Below are 22262 nucleotides of genomic sequence, written 5' to 3'. Positions count from 1 at the left end.
AATCGCTAACACCGATGACAGGAGAAATTTTCAATTTTTTCTTTTCCACAAAAAGTTTAAAACTTAAATTGTTGTTCTTTCATTATAAAGCAATCGTATAATATTCTCGTATCATGTAAAACTTTATAACGAAGTTACTTATCTACCGTTTTGCAGTTATAAAATGAAATAATTATTAAATTATACTTGCATTTTAAAATGTAATACTCAACTGTTCAATGAATTTTATGATTATTATTATAAAACTGCGTATAATGAACATTTCAATTAAAATAATTAGTACAAAATAGCTGCAAAAAATTCTCTTAAACATTTATAAATATTATACATTTATAAATTTCAGCTTTTCGCATTATTGCTAAATAATCTCTACGTCGAAAAATATTTAAAGAATTTCATAATAACAGAAAATTAAATAAAATTTTAAAAAAAATTGTAAATGGTTTAAAAAAAATTGTAATGGAAAATTGTAACCATTAAGTTTAATTAATGAATATAGAATTGGAAACTAAGTCTCTGCTAAACAATAAATAAAAAAAATTTTAATCTTTTAAGTAAACAAACTTTATTATAATAATCATTTCATTATTAAGGATTAAAGGTTATTGTGAAATTATTAATTCGAATTAGTGGATTAGTAGGAAAAGAATTTCACTACTCGAAATACATTTAATGGAAGTTATGAAACTATAGAATATGTAATAATGTGTAATTTTTCTATCTTAGTTCTATTACAACCTTTTAAAACACGCTAATAAACACAATTTAGTCAACAGATACAAACGATTATGTCGGCGCTATAATAAAAAAATGCGCTTTATATTTTATTTGATGCAGAAGAATCAAATGAAGACCCCCTTAATTGAAATGTCGCACCCATATCTAACTTGTTGAATGTTATGCGATACCGAAAACATAACAAAATCATAAGCACACAGCTGTTAGGCGATTTGCGAAAACGCTCCTTTAACGCCAATAGAAATTTTCGCCAACCCTTTGTAATCTACGGTATGTTTTGTCAATTCGCGATCCGTCTACCGGTGAGGATATTTCACGTCAGCACTGTGGTCGGTGCAAGCCGGATGCGAAATTCCTATCGACTGATATTCGAACCCGGTTCGCCTCATTGGAAGGCGAACACTCTATCCCCTGAGCCATCGCTGCTCGTTTTAAAATATTGAACATTAATTGACCTCAAGCGTTGTATACAATCAGTTTTGATTAGAATTAAACTAAACTCAGTGTCGCGACATCCCATAGAGGCCCAAGGCCTGATGTGCCCATCTCAGTTTTTCTTGACCTTGGGCTCTGGGGTGCAGGAGCAGATATTTCGGCTAGGTGGTCCGCCGAACGCGAGACCCCCAGTGTTTTGTTCCCAAGTTTGCTTGGTACTCATTTATCGACCCACTGAAGAGATGAAAGGCTGGGTCAACCTTGCCTGGCCCGAGGATCGAACCCAGGATTTGCGGCATAGGAGCGCGAAGCGCTACCACTCAGCCACCGGGCGTTTTTTGATTAGAATTAGATTTGATAAAAGAGGTGGGCTTTTTTTCGAAAAATGTATCATAAACCAATGAGATGTTTTCAGAGTCAAGTACAATAGTTCTCAGAATTGTGATATTTCAACATCTGCTTCTCAAAATAAGTTTTATGAGGTATAATTGAGAAAGAAAGCCTAGTGATGAAAATATTTAGAAAAAAGTAATCATTCTTTTATTAGCTAATTCTCAGTAAGATTACTTTAAAGTAAACAAACAACAAAATTATTTTATTAATGAATTTACGATAATACAGGGCACTTTAACCAGTAAATAACACCTTCCTTATGCGTTCGAAAGACAAAACTCGAATAAAATACATATCTATTTCTCTTTTACCACCTAACAACCTAATTACATGAGAATATTAACGTGTTAATGAATTCTTAAACTCTTTCGCTTAAATCATAAATAAATAATAAATTTACTTCAACCCATAGTGATGTTTGATGGTTTTTGAAGCATAAAATACATTAGCCATCTTTCTACTTATAACCTACTAATAGTTTCAACACTAATATGATCAAATTTACTACAACCGTTTTTGCATTAGCGGTTTCATGTTAAGCTTGTCAAAATGAATAATGATGAATATTTTTAATGTATAAGAAGTTTCTTTTAGAAAAGTATAACACATTGTACACGTACATTGCAAAACATTCGAGAGCAAAAGTGCTGGCTGCCTGAGTGCAGCATCCGTAAAATCTATTTCACCGTAAAATCTATTTTTACAGTAACATTTCATACCGTGCGATTTACTTTAATATTTATTCTCAAATTGATGAATAATTGTGAATATTTTTAGCATACTATAGGTTTCTTTTTATATTCAATAATCTATAAATTGTTCATATGATGAGTTTTATGTTGGAATTCTGAAATTGAATATACATATTTTTTTTTAAATAAATGAAATAATATTTTCTTTGTAAAATTTAATCTTACATTAATTATACACTTGTTGATTTTCATGAAAAAAATATTCAATTAAAATACGCATTCATGCTTTTAATTTGCTACAGCTTTCTTCAAAAGACTAACAACACACAAATAGTTTAACTATACTAAAATTTCCGTTGTTTGAGTTCATCAGCCAGATTAATCTTTGATCGAAATTTATCTTCGTTTTGCATTATTATTGAATTATTGTCATTATTGCTTTCATTTTCATTCATTTGTTTATTTCATCAGAATATTAATTCTGCTTAAAATCATTTCATTTCTCAGAATCATTTGATTTTTCAGAACTATCCGTGTCAACAGGAGAGTCGTTTTTAGTTACTCCAGCAACCACTGCACTTGCGGCACCTATAGCTGCTTTAGTGCTGGCTGCTAGACCAGCAGCTCCTATGCTTTGCATTCCAGCAAAGATGCCTCCTGATGCTATAGTTCCTCCAAGGAAGGTGCTCTGGATCCAGGCAGCTACAGAGCCTGCAGCAACACCACCAGCAGTAAAACCAAGTGCTGGAACGACTACAGCGGTTCCACCAATAACTGCTGCTGACGCCCCAGCAGTTTTCAAAGCAAACCCTATAGAAAAATATTTCAGTAATACATTGACATTGATCAAAAATAATTTATTTTAAAATTTATAGTTAGTTCAAATATTATTTTTTTAATCAAGTTATGCTTTTTACACTAGCTTAACGCTAACGTGACTTTTTTTATTAACATAAATTTTTACAAGGGACGATTAAATTGATAAAAAGATACTTTATTTTGATATTTATTGATTTTGCTGATTTAAATACCACGTTATAAAATAGCATAATCAAAACTATTTTATAAGATTGTTTAGATACAATTATTTTTTAGTATTTTCTCACTAATGATTTAAAATCGTAATTTAAGTACAGGGATTTAAAAAATTGATGGTCACATTTGTAACAGGAGATAAGACACATAAGAATTATGATTTTATGGGAACCAAAGACCCAAAATGTCCATCGTGCGCAACTAGGGGTGTCTCCCAATTATGAACTGACTGTTCAAAATCACTTGAAATGGTACTTTAATAAACTAAACTATCTAAATTTCAGGTTTATTTCATGATTTCAAATTACTGGCTAAAATTATTATTACATAGATGTAGAAATACTGCTTCATCGAAATTTCGTAAACTAAGACAATTGGCCTGATAGATTCTTAAATATCGATAAAATACCTTTTTCTGTCCGTGCCTACTTAAATGCAATTTCAGAATTTATAATTAGAAAATATAAATAAATTTGCATATGATTACGATCAAATAGATAAATATAAGTACTGGTTCCAATGCACATGAACAGCCAGTACTCGATAGGTTGAACGCTCAAGACTGTCATGTGTACCTAAGCGGTTCTTGACTCTTTAGATGTGCCAAATCTTCTTTTCACTATTATGACTATTAGTTTTGTTGCACTTTGCATAAGATAAAAACAATTACAAAAGTGTTGATGAATTAAACAATAAAATATTCCTTTTGGAATGTTTTAGGTTGTATAAAATTTTAACCATTATCTATAAAGTTTAAAGGAAATTATAATAAATAATTCGTTTTTAATTTATTAGAAAATAGCCATTTATACATATTCTCTCTATATAAATCCCTATTATGACCTCAGAAAAAGTACCGAATTAGTACTATTTGCCAGTGTCACCCGTGATGAAATAATAAATTAATAAACTGAAAGTAGTAGACGTCAACATAATATAATTTGTAATTAAAATATGCTTCCTGGACCTACATTATCTCTATATTAAAAATCTGTAAGAGACACCGACGCCGTCACTATTTTGAGTATTCATCTTTACGTTGGATTTTGTTTTACTGAGCGAAAGACTCAAGAGCTTGAAATTGTTTAAGTCTATAAAGGGTGTAAAGGAATTCGATGAAATAAAAAATAAACATACAATAATTCGTTTTAGAATTTAACCCCGAGAATTTATGAGAATTAATCATCCTCAAAATGTAACAGATGGCAATTCAGGCGTAATTTTCGTAAAAAATGGACATACACCGTTCTTTTCCCTTGATCTTCAATTATGAGTGGGAAGCAACCAAGGGGATTGATGAGAGAAGCAAACAGGGGAAAGGGGAAGACTTCTAGCAATTTTTAAAAAACGCCTTTTTACTTAGAAATTTACGTACGTTTTTTGAATGAAAAGAAAAGAGGTAAGCGACTGGAAATAAACAACTAAGTGTGTCTTTTTGTTTAAATAAAATAAATAAAAAGAATCTCTGCGCCCAACTGTCTGAAAAATGAAAGTTTTAGACACTCAATATATGGGTAATAGCTGGGGGACACATTTGACCTCTATTAATTCAGACAAATTGTTTATTACGCTCAAGAAATAATTTGAATTCGCTACTCGCTTTATAGATTTCGTTTTGTGTTTTGTTCAGTATTTTTTCTTTAAATTTTATTTTCTGTTTTTTGCCTGATATATTTAATTTCGTATATATTTTTTACTTAATGTGTTCCATTTTTATTTTAATTTCTTTGAGTGCTGCTCACACTATAATATTGATATATTTTGCTTGGCTATATTGATGCAATATTAGAGAGCACATCTTTTTTCGGATATAATCGTGTGAGCTGATGAAGAGATGTTACCTAACTGTATATATATATACATATATATATATATATATATATATATATATATATATATATATATATATATATATATATATATATATATATATATATATATATATATATATATATATATATATATATATATATAATATAATATATATAATATAATATAATATATAATATAATATATAATATAATATAATATATAATATAATATATAATATAATATATAATATAATATAATATATATATATATATATATATATATATATATATATATATATATATATATATATATGTATAAATTATAAGAAATAAATAAAGGAGAAAGATAATAAAAATTGTAATTGTATTACAGAAATATTTCAATTTAGTAATGAAATATTCGTTAAGTAATGAAATAATGAAATCATTCTTACTTACATCCATATTCTTTCCAATTAATTTTACTTTCCTGAAAATTACAAAAATTGAATGAATTACTTAAGAAAACATAGTTATGTTACATTAGTTAAAACTTACGTTAATTAAATAAACATATCATATTTTATAAAAAGTTAGATCATGAGTTTTTCCTTTTGAGCTAGATATTAATATAATATGTATGAGCTAGATATTAATATAAATGTAAATTAATATAGTTAAAAAGTTTAGTTACTTACTTAGTTAGTCGTATATCTATGGTTAGTAACTTAGTCATTCTTATATATAGTTAGTTACTTAATTATTAGTATAGTTACTTAAATGCATTTTTAAAGCAAATTGTCTAAACTAAAGAGGAAAATGTCCACATTAGTGAACACAAATAAAAAAGACATTAAGACATTTTAAGCTGGTAAAATACCGATATATTGTTAATATCTGACAAATCACTATTGAAAAACACTAGATTGAAAGCTTTGGAACCTGTTTGATATCGGAAAAAAATGAGAAAGAAGAAAATAAAGGCCATTTTTAAATTTCATTGAAAATGCAACTGTTTTTTATGTATTGATACCACCTTTATTAGTAGTGATTTCTCAGATTTTAATAACATTTTTGTTTTTAAATTGCTTAAATTTTATTTAGAGATCCCCTTTTGTATAGAGTTTTTACCTATTTCGTTAAGGTCATTATGGATTCAGCAAACATTTTTTTAAAAGAAAATAAATCTGAGAAATAAAATCTGATGAGTTAATCAGCTTCATTATCAAACTAAGGTTCTATTTGAAGTGAATAAATGCAAGACACTGAAAAGGAAAGATGTAAATGATAATGAAAAAAACTTCATTTACATAAATATGTATGTCAAAATTTATATATATGTAATTTTTGAAGTTAACGAAATTTTTACATATTGAAGTATAAAATTTTATTTTTATTTTGCATAAGATTTAAAACTCTACATGAATAAAAGTATTTCAAATATCAAAATAAATATTGTTTACTGGAATAAAGTAGAGAAAAATACGTGTTTCTGCCTCAATAATAACTGTTTGAATTTTCATTCTAAAATTATGGTAAAATAACCAGCAGCAGTCTGCCCTACCAATTAACCGTAAAGTTTACAGCAAAGACATTTTTTACCTTTTCTGTTTTTAACCCGTTTACTTCAAGTTTGGTTTTAGAAATTATAAAAAGGAAGTTGAATAGGACATTGGAGCTAGGCTTTTGGAGTCCTTTGGTGTTAGGTTGTGATGGACTATGGAATGTGGTTTAATTAGTTTGGCTGATTGTTTCACCTATCGTAAGTGATGAAAAATACTGGATTTTTTTGTGTAAAGTAGCTTTATGGTGCCTCCGTCTATGGGTGAATAAGTGTATCTTATTTTAATAGTCTACAGTCGCAAATTGGAAGTCCAGACTTCATGTTTTGAAGGAATGGAGGAAATGTCATAGTTTCGACGCAAGGACTTGAACGCCCATTCTGTCTGTCATGAGATTGACAGATTTGTCCTCTCGGCTATAAAGTCAAGTCTACCCAGAAGTAAAGCTTCATTAGATGGGCCTAGTTTGTGTTACAAAATTCTGGTTATTAGGCGAAAGCAGTTAATGGATGTTTTCTCACAGTTAACAGTTTGAATACCATCTCATTTATGGTTATTTGACTGTTTTGTTTGAATATGGTAAAATATCATTAAAATAAATTGTTATTTAACCATTTTTTTCCAAAAAAACTTCTAACAGCGTGTAATAAATTTTCGACTTTTTTCCATGTGATAAATTAATCTGCATTTTGTAATTTTGAAGCAACGCACTAGCTAGAATAAATAAAAAATTAATGAAATGTGATAACAGGAACGTTTTTCACCTTTTTCAAGTATATTATGCTTCAGAAAGTTAATGAAAAGTCATAATAATATGTAGCAGCGCGCCACGGCTTAGAATAACTTGGAAATTCAATTTCTAAATGTTATTGAAATTTTATATTGGTTTTTTTTTTTCATTTTAAAAAGCAAGCAATAGCTTTCTCCCAACCTTTCTGGCAAATAAAATTTTGATAATATTAAAATTTTCGAGAAACATTTTTTTCTTCCTATTCTTTTCTGAAAAAATTCGATTAAATATCAATTAGTTTTCTTTCTTTCTTTGTAGAATTGGGTTCTGTTTTTCATGACTATTTATTTATTTATTTTTAATTCCATCATGGTTAAGATTTTCCCTATTATTTTCCATTCTATACTGTTAATTTGATAAAATATTACTTTATATCATTTATCTATTATTATTTTACATGGACAAGATCATCTCAGGCATAAATATGTTATTAATATTGGAGTGGCTATTACACCGATCAGTCAATTCAAATAGTCTAGTAGTCAAGGCAATAGAGCTCAAAAATGGACGTTTCCTGAAAAAAATTTGCGGGAGCTTTTTATTTTCTAGATGCTTAAGTTAGTGGGATGCCAAAGACGAATCCGCATATTGCGACAAAAAATTTTCCGGGAAACATTTTTTTCCAGGAAAAATACAGAAAAAGTTCAATTTTTTCTAGATAACTTAGTCATAGTTTCGCAGAAGAAATTTCTGGCATCATATTTCAAAACTGCAAACAATTACTTACATGTTCTGTATTTAAAATGTGTCCGTTGGGTATGAGTATTAGAATGAGTAACTATGAGTATTAGAATAATAACTACCATATTGGAATATAGTCATTATTCACAATTATTAATTTTAACGAACGGAATGATTTGCACTTCCTTGGTAAACGCTACACTGTTTCTTTAAGGTCAAGTGCCACTGCCCGCTTTATCTTTCACTAACTTTTTTTTATGGAAATATGCTCGAATTAGTTACTGCAAAATGGCACTGTTATCAAAAGTCATCAGAGCAGCGGTGATGACATTTTACCTATAGTCGGTGCAATAGTCACTGACTTTTCCTACCTTCAATTTTCTTTAATTTAGTAAAAAAAAATTATGCTAGTAAAACAAATTAAGACGATAAAAAAATTAAATTCATTGAATTTCATTCAACTCGGAAAAATATATTGTATGTTATTAAATTAAACATATAATTTTTAAAAAAAATTTGATTACATAATTTGAACATATATGAGTAGACTTACCGTAATGAATATAGCCTCACAATGCACATATTATTAACTAGCTATTCTAACTGAAAAATTATTCAAACCTAGATGTACATCAAAGAAGTTTCTATAATCAACTAATGTTTCACCAAAATTTTTCAACAGTGTATTTGCGCAACAGCGCTGAGAAAAAATGAATAGCCCAAACTTCCCCAATATAGTAAAATTTACTGTGTTTCCAGTTCTATTGAAATACCAAAAATCTTGATAGTTTAGTAATGGTTTAGTTAAATTAACTATAAAATATAGTTTTTTAATTTGTGATAAAATTTCGTAACTGTGATAAAATATGGTAATTTGGTAAGACATTGAGCATAACTGGGTTCCTCAGAGCATGACTTAAAATCCCTTATTGTGAGTAAAATTTACTTTTCAGTTTTGTATTTTCACTAAATGTGTGTGATAATAAGAACTATAATTTTGAAAAGCAGAATTTCAGGTTAGCCGTCACCAAAAGAATGGAGAAATTAGCAAACGAATGATTCAAATACCGTATATTTTGGTTCTATTGTCCAGAAATATAGCTTTTTTCCTGGATTTTCCTTAACACACAGTACGGTAATTTTAGCAGAATTATTTCTTAAGAGAGTTATCTTTGATGGAGTCTTCATCAGTGCGGTACCTGTAACACTAATTCAGCCCTAAAAAAAATCTAAAATCTAAAAATTATAATATATTTTTTGCATCCTTACTAGAACGAAGTTAAAAAAATATGTAATTTATGTGGAGCAAATTAAAACCTATCTATGAAAAGAATAATTTTATAAATCTGATGAATAATTTTGAATTTAGCTCAATGGAGTAAAAGAAAAATAATTAGAAAAAAATTAAGTTTAAACTGTCTAAATCTGTGTTAGAATCCTAGAAAAAGAAACTACCAGTAGCTTATAGTACCAGTAGAAAATATGAAATAAGAGTACTACTTTGTACTCTTATTTCATATTTTCATTTTTTGAAGGCTTGTTCTCAAGTAAAATAACATTTTTATGGAATAATATGCTATTCTCTGTTGTATTTATAAACTGTCCTAAGTTTATGACAGTTACTCATGTATGTTAAATCAAATTTCGTTTACAAACCCCCTTTATGCTTCTTCTGAAAGTCCCAAAACGTTAATATGATGGAACGTGACAGTTTTGGAGAAAGTAAAAGCGATTGTCGTTTTTTTTAAGTATAAAATGTTATTTCAATTGATTTTCTGAAATTGAGAATCGTTCATTGATTTTAACGATTTTTATCTCAATGAAAAGACCATGCGAAATTGGCAACCTTTAAAAATTTTTATTATTTTTTTAATAGCTTCAAGATTTATACAAAAAAAATTTAACTGAATAAAAATTATTAAATCAATGAATATTTCTCAACTTTTGTAATTATCCTTAAAAAGCGTTCCACCATTTTACAGTCTTTTTTATCGCACTAAATAATGCTTTCTAGACAATAATATGCCATTCTTATATCTGACCTAAAATCGTAAGAGTTATTCATGACTGTTAGATTACATTTTGCTTACCTCTCGGCAGAGTTCTATGATAATTTCGAAAATATGACAAAATAACAATGAAATGAAAAAGACCCACAAATGTTAAGAAAGTAGAAAATCTAATTCTTAATGTTTGAAATCGCCTTCGCTGCATAGTCAGAGTTCATAAAAATACATGAATTAAAAATTAGGCAATTTTTATTTAATATAATTTTGAATTATTTAAGCTACTTTTCCGTTGAAAATCCCGGATAATTCTTTGCGACAATATGGTTGATGTAGATTAAAATTATAGTTTTGTTTCCAGTTAGGGGTTCTTAAGCTGTGGCTTATTTAATTTACTTACTTATTTGGGGAGAGAAAGCACCAATAAGCACACTTAACTAAAATATTCCAGACAAATATCTAACAATGTAAGAGTATAGAATTTGTAACAATCAGTTGTTGTTGTTGTCGTAGAACATTAAGGCAAGAGGTGTGATTATTCTTATTTTCCAGTGGCACCATCTATGGACAAGAATTGAACTTCTGTCAAGCCCATCCGTCACACCCGTTTACAGGGCGGACCCATTCATGCATCCACAGAACGTAATTTTGACCTGAACCAGAAAACGATTAATCTTGGATTCAGTACCAACAGAGGTATAATTTGTTATTTGAACACGGAGGACTTCGTGATCTGTCATATTCACCGTGCACCAGTCACCATTTACGACTTGGGGATTCCTTGGCCTTCTGGCTCACGAACGGGAGTTCACACCCTGCCCACCAGACTATCCCGGCCACAAACAATCAGTTTTGAGGTGAAAATTCATAACCTTAACCTTTTTTATATCATTAAAGTCACTCTCAAGCAAACTAAGAACATAGAAATGTTGAACTAAAAATATTATAATTTTTCTTGCCAAGTACTAGTTACTTAGTACTAGAGCCCAAATGCCAAGTATATATATATATATATATATATATATATATAAGAAAATTTTGTCACATTATTTCAAAGTTCATAGAAATACTCTCTCAGCTATGTAACTTCAACTTTATTGAAAGTTATTTTAAGAAATGGATTCTACACCTATACTATTTTGCTTTTGTTTGCATGATTTAAATATTTACAATCTATTTATTTTTTTATGAAAAAAAAGGTCTTGTTTGGGAGAAATAACATGAAACTCTAAACTCATCATTTATTAGTCTGAAAATATTCAAAGAAAACCTTTCCCCTCTTTAACCATCATAGGTTGTAGAAAATTTTGATAAAGAGATTTTCCGTGTTGTTCTGATGAAAAAAAAGATCCCGGACACCTTAGAAAGATTAAATATTCTAATCAATTCAGTGACCTATTTTTAGATAAGCTTATTTCAAAAGTGCTTTTAGCATTGCTCTCTCTTTACTTGTAAAAGGAAAACTTTTCAATCCGATTATGAATTTAAAATTTCTTGATTTTTATCTTAGAATTCCACTCGAGGAAGTAATATATTTGGATAAGTTTGTCTTTGAAAAAAGTTCTTTTTCTGTGATCCCTTTGATGTCTTAAAGCGCAGTTATTGTTGAGCGCACGAATAATGTGGAAATTTCGATGCTATTAGGACCAAGTAAGGAATACTTTTTGACAGCTACTGATGTCAGTAAAAATACCATTTCAAAGCACAGATCTCAATTTTTTTGCTGAAATTATTATGATTAAGCTATTCAATTGAGTTGTATTTTGAAATATTGTGAAATAAATTTGTTTAAAATACCTGAGAGAAATACATATAGAAATTTTCAAAAAGCTCTTTAAAAAAATATTGATATTTAACAACATTTTTCGTCAAAATCAAAGAATTCAGGATTGTCTGTTGTTCAAAATTTTCAGATCTAGTTTTTTCAAAGAAGAGGATTTAGATGTGGCTATAAATATAAGAGTGTAATTAATTAAAATTATTATATTAGTTTCTTTCAAATTATTTGAAATAATTTATTAATTAATAATTTATTATAATTTATATTAATAAAAAATATAGTTTATTTAATTAATAAAGATAAAATATATTATTTCTTTAAGTAATCCTGCGATATATTTATAACCTTAATATCATTTCAACGTAGCATTTATATTGTAAGTTTTTATGCTTTTTATTGTTTATTTGTATCTCGCCCTGCCCTATTTAAGGGCATGCGAGAGTAGATACATACAACATACATAAAACTTACACAAAACATCAGAAATTATATCAACAACAAGAAGAAAAAGAATAAAACACAAGCGAACAACAGTTAAAAACATGACCCCAAATCCATCCAACACATTGAAAATCGCAAAGATCATAATTAAAAGAGTAAAAACAATATATACATAAAAGTGAATAAAACATCCATATCGTGCGCGGTAAAAGCAATGCATAAAAGTAAAAGATTACATAAGGAACAAACTGGAATAAAATTTACAGTTGAAATATGACCCAAAACCAAGTCAAACATGAATAAAACCGATCATATAAAAGGAATAAGTAAAAGTGAAATATTACATTAAGAAAAAATTGGGAAAAAAAAACTAGCAGTTAAAAACATGACTCAAAACCAAGTCACACAGGTATAAAACCAATCAAATTAACAATAAACGTACATAAAAAAGCTTGAGACACCCAATTTGGAGTGCGGGGTTCCGAATCCTTAAGTGTCACCACCCAAAATATCTTCAAGTGTCTTTTTTATGATACATTTAATAATACCCCTGCAGGTCGAATTAGCAAAACATTGAATTTGATTGAAATTTCTAAAATGTTCTCCACGGAGCGTTCGGAAGCGTGGACAGTATAAAATTAAATGATCAATGCTTTGAATTTCTCCACAATAATTGCAATCAAGGGCTCTATTAAAAAATCTATTCTGATACTCACCGAACACTCTATGGCCCGTAAGAAATTGATTAAAATAAAAATTCGCCTGAAGTCTACTAATATTAGGATCCTTAATAAACTTATACGTTTGTCTGCCTTTCTCGGAATCCCGCCACTCCTGTTTCCAACGCATGAGATTATAGCCTTTGACCACTGTTTTGACTTGGGCGGTGGAGCTCGGGACCTCAATGTCAACATTGCCGAGACTGATGGCGTTTTTAGCAACTCGATCCGCCTCCTCGTTGCCTTCAATACCAATGTGGGCTTTTACCCATCCGAGAAGAATATTATTTTTCCAGATTTGTTTGGTGTTTTCTACCAATTCGGAATCGGGTTTAGGATTTTTTAAAGCTTGCAACGAGGAGAGCGAATCAGAGTAAATAGTTGCATTGGGATATTGGTTATTTGCAAGCCATTGTAAAGCAGTGTTAATCGCCATCATCTCGGCCTTGTAAACACTGCAGTTATTGCTCAGTCTGATGGAGGTTGCCAGAATGAGTTTTCCATCTCTCCTGACTATCATTCCCATTCCTGTTCTATGTTCAGAGGTATTATTCATAGCATCGGCAACCTCCATCCGCGAGCCGTCCGCAAAAATCTCAATTCCCTTGTTAGTTGGGGTCAATCCACCAAAGGGGACGGATTTATAAAGAGAAGGGTGAATATTAATAACTGGTTTCTCGAGTATCGTTGCTCTTAGAATTTCTTGAATATTACGGTCGTATTCCTCAATTCTGTAATTCCATCTTAACCTCTTTATACAAGTATCTTCAATAATTCTTAAATGAATGGGTTTCACCCCCGCCAGTATCTGGAGAGCCTCAGTGCTAGTTGTTGAATAGGCCCTTGTAATTACTATTAAGGATGTTCTTTGAATGGCATTAATATTATCGTTAATTCTAGTAGTGTTACGATACCAGACACAGGCGGCATAAAGTATGATTCTCTCCGTTGCTCTCTGGTAGATAATCTTTAAAATTTTTGGTTTCAGGCCCCAAGTTGCCCTGGCCACCCTCTTAATCAAATTATTAAATTTACCAACTCTCTCCTTAACGTGATTCAAGTGAGCTATCCAAGTCAATCCTGGGTCAAAGAGAATTCCTAGATATTTAAGAACTTGCACCTGCTTAATAGATTGTGTATGCTGATAACTCATCTTAATATTTGGTAACCTCCTTATTGTCTTCTTGGTTTTTGGAAAGGTTATACATTGTGTTTTGTTATCACTAAATTTAAGATTATTATTATGAGCCCAGGATGACAGTTCGGAGAGACAGAAGGTGGCCCATTGGTCAAAGCGATAAAGAATTGGATGTCTCAATAACAACAATATATCGTCCGCAAAAGCAATAATACGGCAATCTTCAACTTTCACATCATTAAACTGGCTAAAATTGATTCCATAAAAAAAGCTAAAAATTGAATTAACATAAATCAACCAAAGCACCGGGCCAAACTATGCTTTTTATAATAACTATTTAAGTAAAGCACTTATTTTAGGTTAATTGTAAGTAATTTTTGTGGTTAAGAAGATAAACCTTATCTATTTAAAATGCAATATTATATATTATATTATATCATATAAATTATAGATTATATTATATTATATTATATTATATTATATTATATTATATTATATTATATTATATTATATTATATTATATTATATTATATTATATTATATTATATTATATTATGTTATATAAATTATATATTATATTAAATATTGTATTACACTATCTACCAATAAGTATTTGGACACCTATGCAAATGACTACATGTCGGCGGAGGTGAAAGTATGGTCTGGGGGTGTTTCTCCTGGTATGGATTGGGACCCTTGGTCCCCATTCATGGTAAGCTCAGCGCCGATGCCTACTGCACTATTTTGAACGACAATGGGCTTCCTACGTTGTGACAGTTTTACGGGGTGGACCCCTGTTAGTTCCAGGACGCAATGGGGTTAATCGAATGGACTGGCCTGCCCAGAGCCCAGACCTGAACCCTATCGAGAACTTCTGAGACGAGTTGGATCGCCGAATTAAGGGGTATACTAACCGTCCAAAATCAATGTAGGAACTTGCATGTCATCTCCAAGCCAAGTGGAAGAAAATACCACTAGCCGTCACACAAGGACTTGTGGAAAGTGTGCCCCAGAAGGTACACGCTGTAATTGTCTCTCGTGGAGGCTATACCAACTATTGATTATGAATAAAGTTTGCTTTTCTTTTCAATCACACGTGTCTAAATACTTATTGGTAGATAGTTTATGTATCATAATTATAATATTTATATTGATATTGATTGCTATTTTTACAATATTTATATTATATGGATAATTATTGTAATATTATTATTTATATCTGTAATATTATAAGTATCAAAAGAAAGAATCGAAAAAGATGCAAATATTATAAAAAATGCCCGACTTTAGGAAATTGGAAAGTATGATTTTCAAAACCGGTAACTGTACTTGAGAGAACTTTTACATAAAATGATAATTTACGGCAAGTTTTGTTACCTCAATTGTCAACATATTACTTAGGTGGATACTTATTGCGATACCAATTGCTTTGAGCGTTCCACTAATATACCAAATTTTGAAAAACTGCTTAGAGTGATCCAGGCTCAGTGGTTACGGTACTGAACAGTTTTTAAGAAGGACAGGGGTTTGATCTTCAGTTTGGGCTTGAAAACTACCCAGCTTCAGATCGATGGGTACGAGTTTACCTAAGCAGTAAAGGCGGAATTCGCACAATGCTGATCACATTGCCACTATCATGCCATTAGTCACGAAATTATTGAGCCTTAACCTTCATAATCCCCGAGTTGTTTAAGGAATGCTTTGCTATTTTTACTTGCTTAGAGTAATCCACTGAAATACCAAATTTAGAAAATTTATATGTATGATTTATAGTAATATTGATATCATTGGGGTAATCTAGTGATGCCAATGGATAAGAATTATTCACTTATATAGCAAATATTGGAAAAATTTTTAGGTATGTTAAGGATTTTTTATTTTAAATATAATAGTCAAGATATTGCTTTGTATAAAATACAGTGATAACTATAGTTTAAAGTGATTCGCTTATATGAACCATAATAACCTAATCACAACTTCTTAAGGAAAGAAAAATGCTTTATTTAAATTATTATGCTTTTAACAATTGTAATTTGTATAATTACCAAATCTAGCATGATCTACGCTCGCCAATAAATTCGCAAACGCAGACACGAATCATTTTATTTCAATATTGCTGAGAAAATTGTTGTTGATTAAGCAAAATCTTCATAATCCCTTAACTTAATTTAACAATTTGTGGTCCATTGTTTGCATTACAAAAATTTTTTTTCGTCTTCAGCAGTTTAGAAAGAGAAAAAAATCCAATTTTACATGTGTAATTATTTCACTTCTACTAAAATTCATCTTTGTTCCTATTTTTATAATTCAATATTTTAAAATATTTTAATTTTCTTGAAATTCCCTGGCTAAGAATATTAATTTAAGACATTATTTTGTGTGTTTACATTTTTGCTCTTCTTATTAACATAATTTTTCATTTATCTTCCTTCTCAAGACTTTCGTTTATTTCTTCTAAGAGTTTTAAAATTTCGAGCATCTTTCTTGCACTTTCTTTTTCTCCAGCATTGCTACTTGCGTCAGAAAAGTTCTTAATATCATTCACTAAGCTTTCCCAATTTCCTGAGTCTAAGGTTTCAGATGTTTTACTTTTCACTATATTAGGTTCAGTAGGTTCTTTGGAAGTATTTGGACCATTTGAACATTTATTTTTGTTTAATATATTCCTAAAGCCTGAAACTAATACATTAATAGTTTGCGCAATTGCTTTTGCGCTTACAGCCAATACAACAGCTACAATACTTTGTATTCCTGCGAATATTTTGCTGAGAGTTCCACCGAAAAAAGTACTTTGTATCCAGGTAACTATAGAGCCCGTTGAAACACCACCAACCGCAAAACCAAGAGCTGTGACAACAATACTGATACCAACTATTACTATTGCTAAAATCACTGTGGTTTCCATTGTAACCCCTGTGGAAATATACGTTAAATAAATTAATCACCTAAGTTGAAGAATTATTTTTACTAAAATGTGTGCTTTAAAATTTATTATTAAAATTCATAAGTTTTCAATTTGCGTAAGAATAATTTTATAATTTTATACATAATATATGATCGAATTACTTTTTATGTAAATTTTAGTTGACATTTAAGCAATATATTGCAAATTAAATTTGAAAAGGTTTATTTGGTTTTTGTAATAATGCTTTGTGTATGCATCCTTCTAAGCACAAAAGAAACCAAGCCAATTATATTTTTTAGTATTTTCCTCAAAAATTTTAAATTATTAATTTTTTACGAAAAAAGATTTGAAAATAAGGTTAAGCAAACAAAAAATATTAAAGTTGAGATTTCAAAAAAATAAAAGTATCAAAAATTAAATATGCAGATATATTTCGTCGTTCAAACGCTATGTATGATTAAGCATGAATTAACTGAACTAATTTCTATTTAAAAATCTTAGTTTTATATAATTAGAAGCTTATGGACAATTGGAAAATGAAGCTTTAAATTACGGAAAAGGTCGTTCTACCCCGTTAAGGGAGAAAATTATACCAGAAAATACAGTGAATTGATAATTTAAATGCTTCCAATATTCAATAGTTAAAATTATGATAACAACATTTAAAAATTTGTAACAATTTTAAGAGATTTAAAAAAGTAAAGCAGAACTAATAGGAATTTTTCTAGGAAAAAGCCCGATTATCATCACAGCTTAAGGAGCAATAATTGAAGTTAGATTTTACGCTCAGAAAAGTGTAAGAACACTAACGTTTTGATTTATTTATATTTGTTTAAAACTGAAAGACAATGAGACAGAAAGAACAGATCGAGTTTCCAGAATTTTCTCTTATAAATTTGTTATTTAATTGTTTGACTTTGCTTATTTCTATCAGATTTTTTTTATTGATTAAATGTGATTTCAAATGATAGGATGACTATGATTCTACAAAAAGCGTCTAAAAATCATATAATACTGAAGAATATTATAATTATTATTATTATTATTTTATGAACTTGATTCACCCTTGCGTAGTCGTCGCTTTCCAACTCTTACGAAATTAACTTAACACACTTGCATAAGAAACAAAAGTTGGATATCATTTATTTTTAAATAACCATATAAGAACAGCAAATAATACACCGAAAATATCAAGAAAACAGAGAATAGAAAAAGGCACAAACATATAGATAAAAGCAGAAAATAGAATTTTCAATTCTATAGTTTCACATTAACTGTATTTTTCGAAACTCGTTTGCTAAGGAAATGAAAGTAAAAAAAAAACAGTTTAAAGGCCTTTAACTTTAATTAGTATAGATGGTTGTGACTGAAGATAGGCAAAACATAATCTAACAATCATGAATAGTTTGTTCCTAACTTACAAGAGGAGATGTAAAAGAATTATCATGTTATTCACTATATACAGTGTTATTTCATGTGAGGACAGAGACTTCGAGAAATATATGTAAATGTTTTTTCGTACAATTATGACTAAAATCTACTTTTTATATTTATTATCTTTCTTTCAAATCTTTCCACAATTTCCTTACAATTATACTACTATATTTACTTATATATTTAAGAACTCTATCACTAAGGCTTTTCATTTTTAACAACAATTAGGTTTTTCTTAACATTGACAGTTTGCGCTATTTTTAGAATTAGAATAAAAGGCTCTGACTTGAAATTGGCAAAACATCTGACAATCATGAATAAGTATCAATATACAAATTCGCCCACCTTTTTTTCGTTAAAATCTTGCCATAATCTTCTTGCAATCGTATCGTACTCCTACTAATGCATATTGTGTAACTCTAGAAACTGTTAGTATTTTTAAAATAAGGTTTTAACACAATTTCTTTTGAGATATAGATATAATGAGAAGTATTGAAATTAGGACAATTATTTCATTCTATGTTGATCTAGTAATTTTATTCATTTTTTTTAATATAAAGATTTTTTATCTCTATAATCTGATAGTTATCAATCATTTGAATTCAGCTAGCAATTGTGAAAATAAAGTTCCATTTTTTTCCATTTCTTATTTTTAAATCTTACCTTAATAAATTACCTTTTTTCAACTGAAAATTAAAAAGTAATGTTTCTTAAAATTTCAGGTAATTAATTTTTCTACCCAGATTGTATTAGCTATTGTAAAAAGTTTAGAAAAAAAAACTGCCAAACTTTAGATAGTCTATATTTCCTTTTAGTAAAATAGAAAATATATATTTATATAAATTTCATTACAGAGAATTTGATTAAACGAATAAGGAATAAGGTTAAAAAATAAATTAATTAACCTAAACGTAGATTTTAATATATTGTATTAAATTACAACAGTTACTTATCTTATTATTGCATTTTCAAAAACTGTGAATAAATATGTATTTGCTTTTGCTTCTAGAATTCAGAAAAATTATTGCTCCACCAGCAAATAATTATTTTATTACTTAAATTGTATTTTTGGAAAAGGAATTTAAATGTGCTAAAAATTTTCATTTTATGTTGAGTTTAAAAACAAAACCTATTATGTAAACATTAAAAAAAAAATTTAAAAAAGTACGATTGAGCTTTAACTTACCTTCTGGTTTTTATCTTTGTCAGGCACCTAAAATAAGACATAAATAAAAATTCTTAAAGTTTTGAAATAAATTCGCTTTAATTTAAAATACGCCTCTTTAAGTCTTAAATAATATCGAGGTTTCTTCATAAAATTTATAATAATTATCATCAGCATAAAAATATGGTAATATTTAAGTGCTAACATAATATACCTTTATATACAGAATACATATTTTATTCCATTTTTTTTTTATTATCTTCAGTTTACTCCTTGTTTCGTATCTTGTTTCTTTTTATTTTGCTATAAACTGCAAGTGTTTTCTTAGAAAAATATTAAAGTGACAATTTTTATGTTAAAAAAGAGAATTCGGAGAAAATGCTTAAACTTTACCGAAATTTTCACTTTTACATAAATTTCTTCACTTTTACATAAATCATCGCCATGTATATATAAATTCAGGAATTCAATGTGACGAGCTCGAAGATATGTAAAGCAAATGCTAACACAATAAATGTATTTTTGAAATTATCTTTAAACTTTTTTAATAATAGAAAGACAAAAAGTGTATTAACATGTTAAAATTAAAACAAGGACTTTCATAGATTTGTACTTTTACCTTTTAAATCATTATAATTCAAAAATTATTATGTTTAAAAAACTTTTCTTAACCGCACTAATGAAGATAATGTAGAACATATTTTGAAATTTTCAAAGCCCCCATATACATCGAAATTTAATAAAATAATTTTATATCATTGTAAACATTTAAAAAAAATTATAATAACCATAGATAATAAACTAATCCAAGCAAATTTATGCAAAACTTACTGCTTCAGCTAAGACAAATATCTGCAACACCCACAAAATTGATAAGAACTTAAACCTCATGTTGAGAATCTCACACTAATGCCGATACGAAGGGCAATTTGCATAAAGCAAGGCGAAAATATCAAACGAGATAAAAAAACAGTGATAAGAGGAAATGAAAATCATTTTAAAATGCGCAATAATAGAAATATAGCTTAATTTACTTGTGTGATTTATAGTGCAGTGACTTTTCAGATCTTTCTTTTATTTAGCCTATAGTATCAAATGAACTATTAGACGAGAATTTAAGGCAGAATGTTTTGAAATCACTGCCAAAAATCATAAATAAACTTTAAAATTAATCAAATTGCTGTATGAAAGAAAAAACTAAGAAAAAAGTATTTTTCAAAAAATAAAAAAAAATGAATTATATTCTACTCTTTCAGCCATTGCGAAAAATCGATAAAAATTTATTAACATGATCTAGTCTGTATACTAAAAACATTTTTTATTTTTTTTATTTTTGCGTAACTTTTACGCAATTTAATGATTTGGTGAGAAAAAGGTGGGCTTTGCAAGTTATTCATCAAATCACTGAAGCTATTCTTTAGCCTATTCTGACGCAACTTTTGAAAATTACCATAAAGCGAAAAATTAACATAAAATTAAGGTAATTTTGACCAATAAAAATACGGTTTCTAATGCGCATGGATGGCCAGTTCATAATGAGCAGACACCCCTAATGGTGTGCTATGCCTTATTTGTTCTTTAAAGTAGTAGTTTAAGCCTACAAAAATTACCTTACGCGTGCGTGAGCCTTGACTACCATCTTGAATTTACTAGGAAGAGAAAGTGGTCAAAAGAGTGAAAACAAAAAAACTTTAACAGTTCTATGTAGACATATGAGATCTTGTTTCTGATATATTCCTTTCTTCTGAATCAGATGGCACTAAAACCAAGACGACAGAACTAATAGATGAATAGTTATAAAGGCTTTTGTTTTATTTTATAACCGTCGTTAAAAAACCAACCCAATTTTTTTAGGTTTACGACTTCGAATGTTTAGGTTCGAATGTTCAACTCCGGAGCCTTATAATTTTGAACCCAATCCAGAAGACAAGGGAATTCCTGGATCAAGTAATGGGAGTAATTTGCCTTCGTGGAGAACTTGAGGAAAGCAACGAAAACTTTTTATGGTCAGCGTAACGCCAAGAAGATTCATGATACGTCTACCACAAAGGATATTTTACATCAGTGCTGTAGTCGGTGCAAGCTGGGAGCGGAATTCGTATTCACCTGCCATCGCTGGGATTCGAAACCGGTTCCCTTCATTAGAAGGCGGATGCTCTATACCCTGAGCCACCACGGCTCTTATAAGGGATTTAGTAAATATAACGAATGAAAAGTTTAGTTTTGGATTTATACCTTTTTATATCAAATTGCTGTTACTTATCATGTATTTTTTGAACTGAAAAGAAAGAAAGACAAAAACAAACTCTAGAACAAATAGTTTAAATTTTAAAGTTTTTGAGTAGAAGAAATATTTTGTTGTTCTTATACCCATGTACACATCTCACATTGAATTTTAGAAAAGCTAAGTATTAGATGCTGTGTGTTTTTTAAGCTAATTTGACTGAGATCAAGACTAAGTCGATTGAATAAATGGTATATGGAAGTTACAAAAGTTGCGAAGATTATACAAATGTACAAAAAGTACAATTTTCATATTTATACTTATTTAGAGGTCT

At 29.0% G+C, this 22262-nt stretch overlaps 1 protein-coding gene across 2 annotated transcripts; it reads right to left on the bottom strand.

The window, feature by feature from the left end:
- Positions 1 to 2458: 2458 nt before the first annotated feature.
- LOC107455770 (uncharacterized) lies at positions 2459 to 20637 on the bottom strand. 2 transcript variants are annotated; one of them, XM_087156921.1, is made up of 4 exons: positions 20536 to 20637; positions 19726 to 19752; positions 5543 to 5573; positions 2459 to 3068 (listed from the first exon to the last, which is right to left on the bottom strand). In XM_087156921.1, exons 1-4 carry the CDS (start codon positions 20593 to 20595, stop codon positions 2755 to 2757), a joined length of 432 nt encoding a protein of 143 aa, XP_087013047.1. In that variant the 5' UTR covers positions 20596 to 20637; the 3' UTR covers positions 2459 to 2754. The 2 variants fall into 2 exon arrangements, with proteins under 2 accessions (XP_087013047.1, XP_087013046.1); XM_087156920.1 differs by lacking the exons at positions 2459 to 3068; positions 5543 to 5573 and adding an exon at positions 16181 to 17113 and having other exon boundaries at positions 20536 to 20621.
- Between the last annotated feature and the right edge of the window lie 1625 nt (positions 20638 to 22262).

Source organism: Parasteatoda tepidariorum, chromosome 2 (genome assembly GCF_982258835.1).
Source record: "Parasteatoda tepidariorum strain Cologne lab strain chromosome 2, Ptep-v5.0, whole genome shotgun sequence".
In the NCBI taxonomy this organism is placed as follows: domain Eukaryota; kingdom Metazoa; phylum Arthropoda; class Arachnida; order Araneae; family Theridiidae; genus Parasteatoda; species Parasteatoda tepidariorum.
Note: the sequence above shows the minus strand (reverse complement) of the source record. Positions and strands in the feature narration are given on the sequence as shown.

What these genes read in the sequence shown, in the direction of transcription:
- LOC107455770 (XM_087156920.1), bottom strand. Translation starts at nt 17,105, where the DNA reads ATGGAAACCACAGTGATTTTAGCAATAGTAATAGTTGGTATCAGTATT.